The sequence below is a fragment of the Fusarium odoratissimum genome, assembly GCF_000260195.1.
Source record: "Fusarium odoratissimum NRRL 54006 unplaced genomic scaffold supercont1.61, whole genome shotgun sequence".
NCBI lineage: Eukaryota > Fungi > Ascomycota > Sordariomycetes > Hypocreales > Nectriaceae > Fusarium > Fusarium odoratissimum.
The window spans coordinates 44840-56828 of record NW_022158738.1 but is presented as its reverse complement, the minus strand read 5'-3'; the positions used below and the strand labels follow the sequence as shown (position 1 = coordinate 56828).

General features: G+C 49.1%; 4 protein-coding genes across 5 annotated transcripts; 3 read left to right on the top strand and 1 right to left on the bottom strand.

Moving 5' to 3' along the window:
- Positions 1 to 767: 767 nt before the first annotated feature.
- On the top strand, positions 768 to 4577 carry FOIG_15895 (uncharacterized protein; the record flags this gene model as incomplete). The annotated part of the gene is made up of 3 exons (XM_031217293.1): positions 768 to 3531; positions 3579 to 4426; positions 4482 to 4577. 3 exons carry the CDS (start codon positions 768 to 770, stop codon positions 4575 to 4577), a joined length of 3708 nt encoding a protein of 1235 aa, XP_031052980.1.
- A 1065-nt stretch (positions 4578 to 5642) lies between these two features.
- Positions 5643 to 8722, top strand: FOIG_15894 (lysosomal acid lipase/cholesteryl ester hydrolase). Of its 2 annotated transcripts, XM_031217291.1 has the most exons (6): positions 5647 to 5857; positions 5976 to 6055; positions 6113 to 6208; positions 6256 to 6551; positions 6604 to 7979; positions 8080 to 8722. In XM_031217291.1, the coding sequence occupies exons 1-6, from the start codon at positions 5826 to 5828 to the stop codon at positions 8162 to 8164; spliced, it is 1965 nt and encodes a 654-aa protein (XP_031052978.1). In that variant the 5' UTR covers positions 5647 to 5825; the 3' UTR covers positions 8165 to 8722. The 2 variants fall into 2 exon arrangements, with proteins under 2 accessions (XP_031052979.1, XP_031052978.1); XM_031217292.1 differs by having other exon boundaries at positions 5643 to 5857; positions 6604 to 8722.
- Positions 8723 to 8801: 79 nt separating this feature from the next.
- Positions 8802 to 9901, top strand: FOIG_15893 (uncharacterized protein; the record flags this gene model as incomplete). The annotated part of the gene is made up of 2 exons (XM_031217290.1): positions 8802 to 9245; positions 9305 to 9901. The coding sequence occupies 2 exons, from the start codon at positions 8802 to 8804 to the stop codon at positions 9899 to 9901; spliced, it is 1041 nt and encodes a 346-aa protein (XP_031052977.1).
- On the bottom strand, positions 9245 to 11347 carry FOIG_15892 (uncharacterized protein). The gene is made up of 2 exons (XM_031217289.1): positions 10842 to 11347; positions 9245 to 10789 (listed from the first exon to the last, which is right to left on the bottom strand). The coding sequence occupies exons 1-2, from the start codon at positions 11200 to 11202 to the stop codon at positions 10107 to 10109; spliced, it is 1044 nt and encodes a 347-aa protein (XP_031052976.1). The 5' UTR covers positions 11203 to 11347; the 3' UTR covers positions 9245 to 10106.
- Positions 11348 to 11989: the final 642 nt, after the last annotated feature.

The following is an 11989-nucleotide window of genomic DNA, read 5'->3' as shown; positions in this document are numbered from 1 at the left end:
CTTGACCCCCAAAGAGCGCAGAGGCCGCCATCAGACAGGTGGACTCTCCGGTGGATCTAGCACTGGCGCGTCCGTCGTTGGCTCCTAGACTCCCTGGCCTGTCCTGTTCTGTTCCATCCAGTACCTGGACGTGGATTCCATTGGCTTGGATTGCCTTTACCTCTTTACCTGCGACGAGTCGGGTGCCTGGCCTGGATCGTGAACCTGCAACTGCAACTTCCTCCAAAGTCCATCACCAGAGGGCCACTCCCCCAAGAAAAACCCTCTCGAGACGGCGACCGCCCATTGCCTGCGATCACATTACCTATCGTCGTCCCTCCGCATCCTCGATCGGTCGACGAGCTTCGGCCCAAGGCGAGAGGTTTGCCATTTTGCTCAACCGGCCGCCTTGTCCGACGGCCCCCTCGAGCCCAAAGTTGCAAATTCCGACACGACACTTTGCTTGGGTAGAATTCACCCCCCGATCCCTCATCATCTCTCCCACTGTAACGACGAGCGCTACCTGTGAGGGTCTTCGCAGCGCCAGTATATAACGGACGGTTATCGCTCACGCATATTTCTCAACGTTTATCTCAAGCTTAAGGGGACGTACAGTATTGGCGTCGACTGACGGCGGCGCATCCGTCGAAGTCGGCTGTTGATACGCCAGATAACGAGCTTTTAGCCTTTGGCGCTCAAAACCCTACCAGTAATGCAATTCCCATCCCCAGGTATCACCCCTTTATTGGAAACTCTCCTGACATGCCCTCAATCAAGTTTCCCTTATCATGTCGAACTACGGGTACGATCCTAGAGGAGCTCCTCAAAGGCCGCCGCAAAGGGGCTACGGCGACGACAACAATTACGGTCAACGGGATGCTGCATTCTCCAACATCTTCGGCGCGGCTCCGCCTCCTGGCCGATCCCAAACAATGACTTCGTCCTCCTCGATGCCTCAAAACATGATGGATCCTGGCCGCACTCAGACTATGTCTTCAATGTCTTCTGGTATGCAACGGCAACCACCGCCTCGTGCTCCCCCGGGACATTATGGGGACCCAGCAGCTGGCAGGACTCGAACAATGGATAGCAATAGCATGATGGGGAATGGCTATCATCCAAGTCAACGTTCGGCTTCTGGTGGTCAAATGCCACCTCACTACATGCAACAGCAGCAACATTATCAAGCACGACGTCCGTATCCTGGCCCTGGAGGACCTCCACCTCCTCGAATGGAGCAAAGGGGTCCGCCGCCTCCGCAAGCTCCTGGTGCAAGGACTCCCGCCCAGCGATTCTATCAAGGAGGACCGGCACCTGCAATGAACAATGACCCTTATCGCTCACAGTCACTCGCTTCTGCTCCTCGCCAGCCAATGTATCACCCTCCTCCTAGCGCCTATCAGCAAGCACCAGCAAACCACCTTCGACAAGCCCCGTATGCGCAGCAGAACTCGGCGAGGACGACCGCTCAAGGGCGAGTTGTGCCGGAACGTCATGAAGACCGCACCATGTCGCTGACTGGCAATTACCAACCCCAGAGCATGGACGCCCATCAGACCATGAGCGGTCGAGTCATCCCTAACCGACGAGCACCTACCGAGCTGCCGGCCACTAACGGTTATCCTAATTCGATGCCTCACGCTCCAGGAGCACAGACCCGAACCTCTAGCATGGTTTCGTCCAATGGTGCTGGCGATCATAGTAGGACAATGTCGATGGCCTCTACCGTGGCACCAACCATCACCCCTTCCGAGTCTGATGCTTCTACTTTGGTTCAGCGACCAACCAGAAGCAAGTCGATCGAGAGCGAGCGCCCCCCGACTGCAACGAAGATTCGACCACCCCTCGTATATCCCGCCCTACTATCTCGAGTCGGAGAGTGCTTCCGTCGCAAGATTATTGTTGGTGACCGGACCAAGAACGAACTGACGTACAAAAATGCTTTCAGCGGTTCTGAGGCGGTCGATGTCTTGTCATATATTATTAGGACTACGGATCGTAACCTTGCCCTCCTTCTTGGCCGAGCTCTGGATGCCCAGAAGTTTTTCCACGATGTCACTTACGAGCACCGTCTGCGAGACTCCCAGTCGGAAATGTACCAGTTCAGGGAGACATTGATGGACGAGCCAGAAGATAAGCCTGCAGTCAATGGTGTTTTTGTCCTGCTTTCCGAATGTTATTCTCCAACCTGTACCAGGGATCAACTTTGTTATTCAATTGCCTGCCCTCGACGGTTGGAGCAAGTTTCGAGACTCAACCTTAAGATCAACCCTGGATTACGAAAGGAGGATGCTGTCAATGCTGTCGATGACGAAGCTGATCAGACAGACGAACAGAAACTCTGGATTAACTCCGTTCCCAAGGAAGTTGCTGAGAAGGTCGATGAGCGGGAGAAGAAGAGGCAGGAAGTTATTTCGGAAATCTGTTATACCGAGCGAGATTTCGTTAAGGATTTGGAATATTTACGAGACTTTTGGATTCTGCCTTTACGATCAAAGGCTTCGCCAGTTCCTGTTCAGCGCCGCGAAAAGGTTGTCAAGACCATTTTCAGCAATATTATCGACCACCCCAGTATTCATACCGTCAGCTCCCGGTTTGCGTCTGGACTAACGACTCGACAACAAAAGGAACCTATTGTCCATAATATCGGTGACATTTTCCTTGAGTATGTCCCTCAATTCGAGCCCTTCATTCTGTACGGTTCGAAGCAGTTGGAAGGAAAGTTTGAATTCGAGAACGAAAGATCGGTCAACCCATACTTCGGCAAGTTTGTGGACGAGATTGAAAGGCGCAAGGAGTCGAGAAAACTGGAGTTGAATGGTTATTTGACCAAGCCTACGACCCGTCTGGCACGATACCCCCTACTTTTGGAGAACGTCTTGAAATACACGGAAGATGGCAACCCTGATAAGGAGGACATTCCTAAGGTTCTGGTTATGATTCGAGATATTCTTGGCAGAGTCAACGCAGAGTCCGGAAAGGCTGAAAATCGATTTAACCTCAGGAGGCTTCATGAGCAGCTTCGTTTCAGACCTAATGAGAGGGTTGATCTTCGACTCACAGAAGAGGGACGTGAAATGGTCTTCAAATGCCAGTTCAAGAAGTCGCCCACGGATCCTGCAGAAATTACGGCCTTCCTCTTTGATCACGCCGTTCTTCTTGTTCGCATCAAGCAGACTGGCAAAACTGAAGAGATTAAGGCATACCGACGACCCATTCCTCTGGAGCTTCTCGCCATCAGGGAAATGGACGAAGTCATTCCCAAGGATGGCAACATGAAGCGTACCTCGTCGAGCTTGATTCCTTCAATCCGGAATAACGCCAACGACCCAGCGAGAAAGGAAGGCTGGCCGATTACCTTCCGCCATCTGGGTAAAGCAGGCTACGAGCTGACGCTTTATGCATCTAACCAAGCTGCTCGTCAAAAGTGGCTTGAGTTTATTCATACTGCACAGGAACGCCTTCGATCCCGTGCCGACTTCTTCAACACAACGGTCATTTCAAGCAAATTCTTTGCTGGTACCAACCGCGTCAACTGTGTCACGCCATTTGGTAAGTCCCTTCTGCTTTGTCCGATTCGATCGCTAATATCATGACAGATGGTGGCCGTAAGCTCTTGTACGGTACTGACAACGGTGTTTACCTGTCGGACCGCAAGGTGAAGGATCAAGTGCCCCGTAGGGTATTGGAGACTGCAAGCGTTACTCAGATCGATATTCTGGAAGAGTACCAATTACTCTTGGTCTTGTCTAACAAAACACTCCAGTCTTACCCAGTTTCTGCCCTCAACCCCGATGAGCCCGCATTGTCTAGAAGGCCTAAAAAGATCCAGAACCATTGCAGTTTCTTCAAGACGGGCATCTGTTTGGGCAGGCATCTGGTCTGCTGCGTCAAGTCATCTGCTCTATCTACTACGATCAAGGTCTTTGAGCCTAATGATGCCATGACTAAGGCCAAGAAGCAGAAGGGTATTGGTAAATTCATGAGCGGCGGTCATGATGAGCTCAAGCCATTCAAGGAGTTCTACATTCCCACCGAATCTTCGTCCGTTCACTTCCTCAAGTCCAAACTCTGCGTTGCCTGCGCTCGAGGTTTCGAGGTTGTTTCTCTCGAAACCCTCGAAACACAATCATTGCTCGACCAGGCTGATACGTCACTTGACTTTGTGGCTCGCAAAGAAGGAGTTAAGCCAATCCACATTGAACGACTTAACGGAGAGTTCTTGCTTAACTATTCGGAATTCTCCTTCTTTGTTAACCGCAACGGCTGGAGGGCCCGGCCAGAGTGGCGAATTGACTGGGAGGGTACACCACAGAGCTTCGCACTCAGTTACCCCTGGATCCTTGCTTTCGAGCCAAACTTTATTGAGCTCCGGAATATGGAGAACGGTGCTGTACACATTGTCCCTCGCAAGAACATTCGCATGCTTCATAGTAGTACACATGAGGTAAGTTTGATCACACAGAAGGCTATTTCTTTCCAGGATGCTAACATGATGTCAGATCCTATTTGCACACGAGGACGATAAGGGAGACGACGTTGTTGAGGCCATCGACTTTTGGAAGAGCAACCGCAAGTCGGAGCTGCTCGGTTCATAACAATAAATAAATACCGGACCCGGGATTGGGGAGCGTTTCTTTTTCCTGGAAAGATTTTTTCTTCTTGTATTACTTGGCGGCGCCCAACTACTACGACGTCAACTATCCTTGGGTGCGAGATACTCGCAAGAGTATTGACGATTTTCGGCTTCTTTGTGGTATCCCTTTTCTTTGGGAAGACGCAAGATTTTGGGCCGCACTTCGAATCGCTCACCGGATGTGGTTGTAGTGCTCCTGGCTATGTAAATCGTCAAGCCAGCGCATGATGAGCCTTGATGCTAGCTGAACCAGAGCAAAACATCACTCCAGGGGCGTCGCTAAGATGTTTGAAATATAGGAGCTGTAGGTACGGAGACGGGGACCATGACCAGCAGGATATAGGATGGGATAAGATAAGATGGCGAGATGGAAAAGAGAAAGACGATATATCGTAGCTTGTACTCTGGAAGGATGAGCGATGTTTAGCATGGCATGGCAATGGCATAATGTTGCGTTGCATGGCATGAAATATTTTGGAGCAGCTTGGAGCGATTTGAGAGGGAGGGAGCGTCGTGAAATAATGGCCTGGACAGGACAGGAAAGGAAAGGAAAGGGCTCTACGGTACTATAGTAGTTGAGTTGACAATTGCGATTGTAGTAATTGGAGATATCCTCATCGACTTTCATTAACTGTTCTACCACCCACTCATTACTCACTCACTCACTCAATCTGTATGTCTTATCTAGGTACCTAGCCAAGTGTCGATGGCCCACTATAAAAGAATCAATCCCCTCTTATACGACCCTGACATTGGCGTTTGCCATGTGGCAGTGTCTTCTGTGGCTCGCTTGTGGTAATGACTGTTTCATATGGGTATCATGGAACGCAAATATGGAATGGTTTTTGACCATTGGGTTCTTTCAATATCTTGAGGCCTGATGAAATCTCCATTTTTTTCGTTTCTTCACCGAGTTTCGGCTCGGGGTTACTTATTCTGTAGTTAACTCGCCTAAAGTTCTGAGGTCATGATTCGTTGCGCTAGCCAGTGCTACCTCGCTGTAGCTCAGTAGACCAGGCACTAACTCTATCGCTATCTCCAATTGCATGTGATTCATTGAATACTGACATCACCTCCATCTGGACAAGACCTTCGACTACCTTATCAACCTCTTTTGCTACTTCTCTCATTGACCCTTGTCCCTACAACAACAAAACCTTAAGCTGGGATAAGCTTGTATCGCGACAATCCTCAGACAAAGATTGTCGCGATGGCTATTCCTTTTATCGGAAGGCTTCGCCCGTAAGCATCTCCCCTATTCGTCTTTACCTTGGCCTTGCATCTTGGAAGATCTGCGTGGCGCTCATCCACATTTTCATCTCTACTATGCGCCGACTTCACTAACCTTTAATCCGAATAGTCACGAGTATCTAGCTCTCGTGGGATCATTTATTCTCGTCGGTCTCGAGGCAATCATTCGAGTCTTGACTTTGGCTTTGCGTGAGTCGCAGGCCCTTTCCGAGCGGTGTAGGGGTCATACTAACAACAACATGGCAGCCCCATTTCTTGTTACGCTTTTCTATAGAGCTTCAAGACGACTCTTCAATAGGTTTTCTGCGCCTGCGAGGCGACGAGCGGAGAGTAAACGAAAAAGTTGGCTTTTTGGCTGTTTCTGTTAGACTCGGACTAACATCGTATAGCGATATCCACCAAGGTACGAGACGCGCCTGACTTCGTTGAGCTGTGTCGCATTTGGGGCTACGAAGCAGAGGAACATATCGTTCAGACCAAAGATGGATATCTTTTAGGTCTTCATCGTCTGCAGTGGAGAAAGGGTGAAGAAGGACAGAAGGTTAACTACGGCCCGACGAGTCTGAAAAAGAAGGTCATCTACATGCACCATGGCCTTCTCATGAATTCAGAGGTTTGGGTTGCTCTCACAGATGAGCAAAGATGTCTACCATTCGAGCTGGTTGAGAGAGGCTACGATGTCTGGGTAAGTTTGCCTTCGTTACGCAGCCCACGTCTATTGACTAACATTTACACAGTTTGGAAATAATCGGGGTAACAAGTACTCCAAAAAGTCAATTAATCAGTCGCCAACCTCCAACGCCTTCTGGGACTTTTCCATCGACGAATTTGCCTTCCACGACATTCCAGATAGCATCAGCTATATCCTTGATACAACCCAGCAGGAGAGTCTCTCGTACATCGGCTTTTCGCAAGGTACAGCTCAGGCTTTCGCCAGCTTAGCCATCCATCCCAAGCTCAACAACCAGATCAATGTCTTCATCGCTCTCGCGCCTGCTATGGCGCCTGCCGGCTTATCTAGTGGAATTGTCGACGCGCTCGTAACTGCATCGCCCTCTGTTTTGTTCCTTTTGTTTGGTCGTCGTTCGATTCTCAGTTCCGCCACTATGTGGGAAACCATCTTGTACCCGCCCATCTTCAGCAAGCTCATCGACATAGGGCTATCATTCTTGTTCAATTGGCAAACCCTCAATATCTCCGCGAGTCAGAAATTGGCTGCTTACCCACACCTGTACTCTTTTACGAGCACCAAGAGTGTGGTTCACTGGTTCCAGATCATTCGAAACAAATCTTTCCAGATGTATGACGATGACGTTCATCAGCCGATCAGTGTCACTTCAAGCAGCAAATACTCCAAGGTTGCCAAGTACCCGACTCGAAACATCAAAACACCAATCGTTCTGGTTTACGGTGGTAGCGATTCCCTGGTGGATATCAAGGTTATGCTCAAGGAACTACCCCCTCAAACTGTGGCAACTGAGATTCCTCACTATGAACATCTTGACTTTCTCTGGGCTCGAGATGTCGATACGCAGGTATTCCAGCACGTGTTTGATGCGCTCGATAGCTTCACTGATGCCGAGCATACAAAGGAGGAATATGATCGTTACTATGTCAGCCGGCAGGAGAGTCTTCTAGGTTCAGGTTATGCGTTTGGGCATGCTCACCATGGCAGCGAGAGCGAGTCTTCGACACTTACACCAAGTCTTGAGGGAGCCAATGGTGTCCAACTTGCACCCCAACCTCAGCCACACCGAGCACGAGAGCAGGCGTCTGGAATTCCTTCTCCTAAGAACACGACAAGACACAGAGTGAAGTACTCCGGTGAAATCCCTGCAAGCGACCGACCAGCCACCCCTGAGCTTTTTAAGAGTGCTGCGGGAAGAGACTCACCTGAAAGTGGATTAGATTCCCCAGTAGCGGCCAGAGTAAAGGCTGGTGTCAAGCGCAGTGGGAGTGTCGGGAGCAATATTAGCCTGGATATGCGAGAGGGTCGTGGTATCAGTGTCGGTGCGAGTAAGGCTGCTGGTGGCATTGTGACGAAGAGCGGCGCCAGCGGAACCAACGTGGAGGAGAGTCCTAGAAGGGACAGCTCTGCAGAAAAGAAAAAGAAGTAGGTGGTTAAGTGGAAGCGCAATGGAGGAAGAGTTGGATTCAGTCATGTCTTCGATCGATGATTCAGAAATAATGCTTATTCTTTTTATTTGTTACAGGAGGGACAGCGATACATCTCGAGCAGTACACGCACGTTACAATATATTGGGTTTGCGAGAGCCCAGCTTTTCGCAATATATATAGTGCAGACTTGCGCATATCAAGTTGCCGGAATCACGATAGGATGGAACATAGGACAAGCTGGAGACCCTCTTCTGTGCTACATTGATCATTTTCAGCCCTAAAGAGGCACAGCAGCAAGAGTCTGACTCCCATTTGATAGGTAGTCAAAATAGGATGATGGTGCGAGGAAGTGTGAGTGGGTCATTTGCAAGGCTCCATTGATCCTTCAACTATAGTATTGAGGCTGAACTGAAGCAATCAATAACATTTCTTGATAGGACCGCCTTTCAATATCTCCACAATCAAAACGGCAATGCATGTTGTTTTTCGGCCACCAAGGGCCGACGGGATGATAGAATATGTCAGTGACTAACCGCAAACTTCGCGAAACACGAAATACGACGGAGATGAACTCCGATATCATACTTGGATCCTGCACCTACCTTTCTAGCCTTTACCCGGATACCTTTATTATAGATTATGAATATTTTAAGCTTGTTTGTATATGGCCAGAGTGAAGAGCCACTCGCATTGAAGCTGAAGTACGAGAGTGTTGCATGGCGAACAGTAATATATATAGGGCTACTTGTCTTCTCATTCTTTTCCTTTAAACACTGGGCACACTTACTCATATTTACCCTGTTCTCATTTCCTCATTATGCAGCCAAGTTCGCCGGTTTCCCTTAACGGGACACAAGCTCCTGACATGCCCTTCTTCTGTCTTAAAAACCCTGAAGCTGAAGGATGTGTAGACGATACGGGCTACTACCTCTATCGCATTGATCTTGCACCAAATGCTGCATTTCTTGCGATATTCACGGCTTCATTGATCGGCTTCATCGTCACTTGGGTTTTCACTCGCAGAGGTACAGCTTTCAATGTCGCCATGATCCTAGGTCTTCTGTGTGAGATCATTGGATACAGTGGACGTATCGCGAGTTGGTATAATCGTTTCGATATGAATGCCTTCCTTACTCAGATTTGTTGCTTGACCATGGGTCCAGCCTTTATGGCTGCGAGTATCTATCTTTGTCTGCGCAGGATTGTATCGGCTTTTGGACCAGAGAACTCACGGTTACCTCCCGAATACTATACTAGATTTGTAAGTCATTCTATTGTGGATATTACTCGAACTTGTATTCTAATATACCCACTCTTTAGTTCATCCCTTGCGATGTTGTCTCTCTAGTCCTTCAAGCTCTTGGGGGCGGTATGGCGTCCGTTGCTTCTCAACAGTACAAAAGCGCAGACCTAGGCACAAACATCATGATAGCAGGACTCGCCTTCCAGGTTGTCACGATTCTCACTTTTATTGCTTGCTCAGTCGACTTTTCCATTCGAACTATCCGTCGTCAGCGTGCCCTCGGTGAAGAAGCCTTTGACCAGCGCTCTGAAATCGTCAAAGTCCGCAATTCTCGTCGGTTGAAAGCTTTTCTCTGCGCTCTATCACTCTCTGCATTCTGCATTCTTTGGAGAAGTGCCTTCCGGGTTGCGGAATTATCCGAAGGCTGGAAGGGACCCCTCATGGGTCATCAGTATATGTTTGTTGGGTTTGAGGGAATCTTGATCGTTGTTGCTGTGGCCGTTCTCAATATCTTTCATCCCGCCTTGTGTATGAAGGGGCTGTTGGAGCTGGATGATGGTGGTCTCAAGGGCATTTGGGGCTTCCGCAACCGCAAAAACAATGCCATGACTAGTGAAGAGTCTGTGGAGGATTCAGACCGAAAGACACCCACGAGCGAAGCTGTTGCAGTTTAGGCTTGGTTCGGTGTGTGTACGTGGGAGGATCAGAACAAGCGTCGGAAACAATCACCAAGTTATGTATAGGGAAGCCTGTAGGCATTGATAGGGTGGCACAAATGTTGAAGGGACGTATTGTCGGTAGTGAATTATATGGATCTTATGAATAGTCCCTATGTGTCTCCGAGTAGTTTAAGAAGTATATTCCCGCTGCATTCGGATGTTAGCCCGTGCCAAAAGTCACTTGTAGGTGTTTGACAGCATCTTCTATCATCCTATACCCCCTATCAATCACACCATGAAGAGAAAGAATAGAGTGTGTTCCGCCTTTCACCAGCAACGTTTCCACACTAACTCCCAACCCCCTCAACTGCTCCCCAAAAGCTAGTGCCTCTGGTGCGAGAATATCCATCTCTGCAACAGCAATCCACGTCTTTGGAAGCTTTCTTAAGAGAGATTCGGGGGCGAGGTTAGGGCTTGCGTCCCATTGAGAGCGATGATCATCTTGAGTAAAGTAAAGCTTACGATAATACTCCATTCGTGCGGGTGTAAGCCAAGGTGCAGTCTCGGCATTGGGCCTCCATACCCCTTCAGCTGTGGCAGTATTGTCAACAACCGGTATGAATAAGACCAATGATATAGGGGGGGGTGTAATAGTGTTTAGGAGTGACGGTTGAGCTGTCGGTAAAGGGACTTCTGGGTTCGATGCAGATAATGCAGCGACAATCGCCAGATTAGCACCAGCTGATGTTCCGCTGACGGAAATACGGGAGGTGTCTATCTTTTGTAGTTCAGCTGGACAAGATGCGACCCATCTCACGGCGCCAATAGCATCCTCGACTGCAGCTGGGAATGGGTTTTCAGGGGCCAGCCCATAGTCTACGCTGACGACTATACACCGCGCTCCTGGTATTTGTGTAAGCATCGTACGATCAGACACAATCAGAGAAACACATACTCTCACAAGCCCAGCAGCAAAGATCGGTGCCATTACTGAGTCCTCCAACTGCCCAGCCACCACCGTGAAACCAGACGAGGACAGGCCAGCCTCGCTCATCACATTGGCCTGTTGGTGTGTAAACTCTCACTCGGAATCTAGCAACGTCATAATCGCTGATGCTCCCTACGGGAATAGGTTTTGTTCCTCCAGGAGGGAGGGAATGTTTCTTAGTACGTATCGAGCCGTCCCAGTCATTGATCTCGTCTCTTTCGATATACTGCAGATGCGCCTCATGATAGGCGACATATTGGGAATCTAGACTGTCACGAATGGCGGGGTGGAGGGGTTGACAGATCTTGCGGTGTGTGTCACCTGTCATTGTAACGATTCACGGGTTTGGAGTAGGTTTCGAAGAGTTGTAGTGAATCAAATTGTGAGGTTGATTCAGTTGATTCAGAGGTCAGAGGTGAAACCCCACGCTTCCTCCAACCCCCACTATTCAAAGGCCAGACCCGCATGCTGAGACTTAAGCTTACATTTCGAACCATTTTCTGCCAGTTTTAGAGTCAGAAATAGTCATTACGTGTGCTCACAGTACTTTCTCAGATTTAAAATCCGAAGATATCTTGAACATCGATTCAACAGCCTCATTGTATCAAAACAAGGTGACCCCAGTAATTTAGTTCCGACTCCGTATCCGGGCTGCCCGAACGGTGCCGTAAATAGTGGGGCAGATGCCGAAGCCCGTCGCCGTAACTCATAGGGTTATCCCGACTTTGGAGCTGAGGTTTGACTGAGCATGGTATAAAAGGGCAAACCAGTTTCCTGCGTAGGATACCACAGCAGCAACTTGTTATCGGTCCTTTCAGGCTTTACAACAACACATATTACCATTGAGATGGAGTCAGCCTAGCAACTTCAAACACTCATGACCTGACAGTTGTGTTACCACGTTCACGGCTTGGCTTGTTCATAGGCATGCGTAAAGTGTTTGGCAAGTCAGCCTGCAGATTCGGCAATTCTAACGGGTAACGTCCGTCACCCAAAGACTGGCCACCCCCACAGACCGGCCACCTCACTTTTAACCCAGCCACCCAATTTATATATACTTTAAACAGTCACAACTCTACCAATTTAATTCCAATTAATTTCAAACTAACGCCAAT

Coding starts and splice junctions, on each gene's coding strand:
- FOIG_15894 (XM_031217291.1), top strand. CDS start 5,826: ATGGCTATTCCTTTTATCGGAAGGCTTCGCCC. Junction 6,552..6,603: donor AGAGAGGCTACGATGTCTGG/GTAAGTTTGCCT, acceptor ACATTTACACAG/TTTGGAAATAATCGGGGTAA. Junction 7,980..8,079: donor TCTGCAGAAAAGAAAAAGAA/GTAGGTGGTTAA, acceptor TATTTGTTACAG/GAGGGACAGCGATACATCTC.
- FOIG_15892 (XM_031217289.1), bottom strand. CDS start 11,202: ATGACAGGTGACACACACCGCAAGATCTGTCAACCCCTCCACCCCGCC. Junction 10,790..10,841: donor TTGCTGCTGGGCTTGTGAGA/GTATGTGTTTCT, acceptor CACAAATACCAG/GAGCGCGGTGTATAGTCGTC.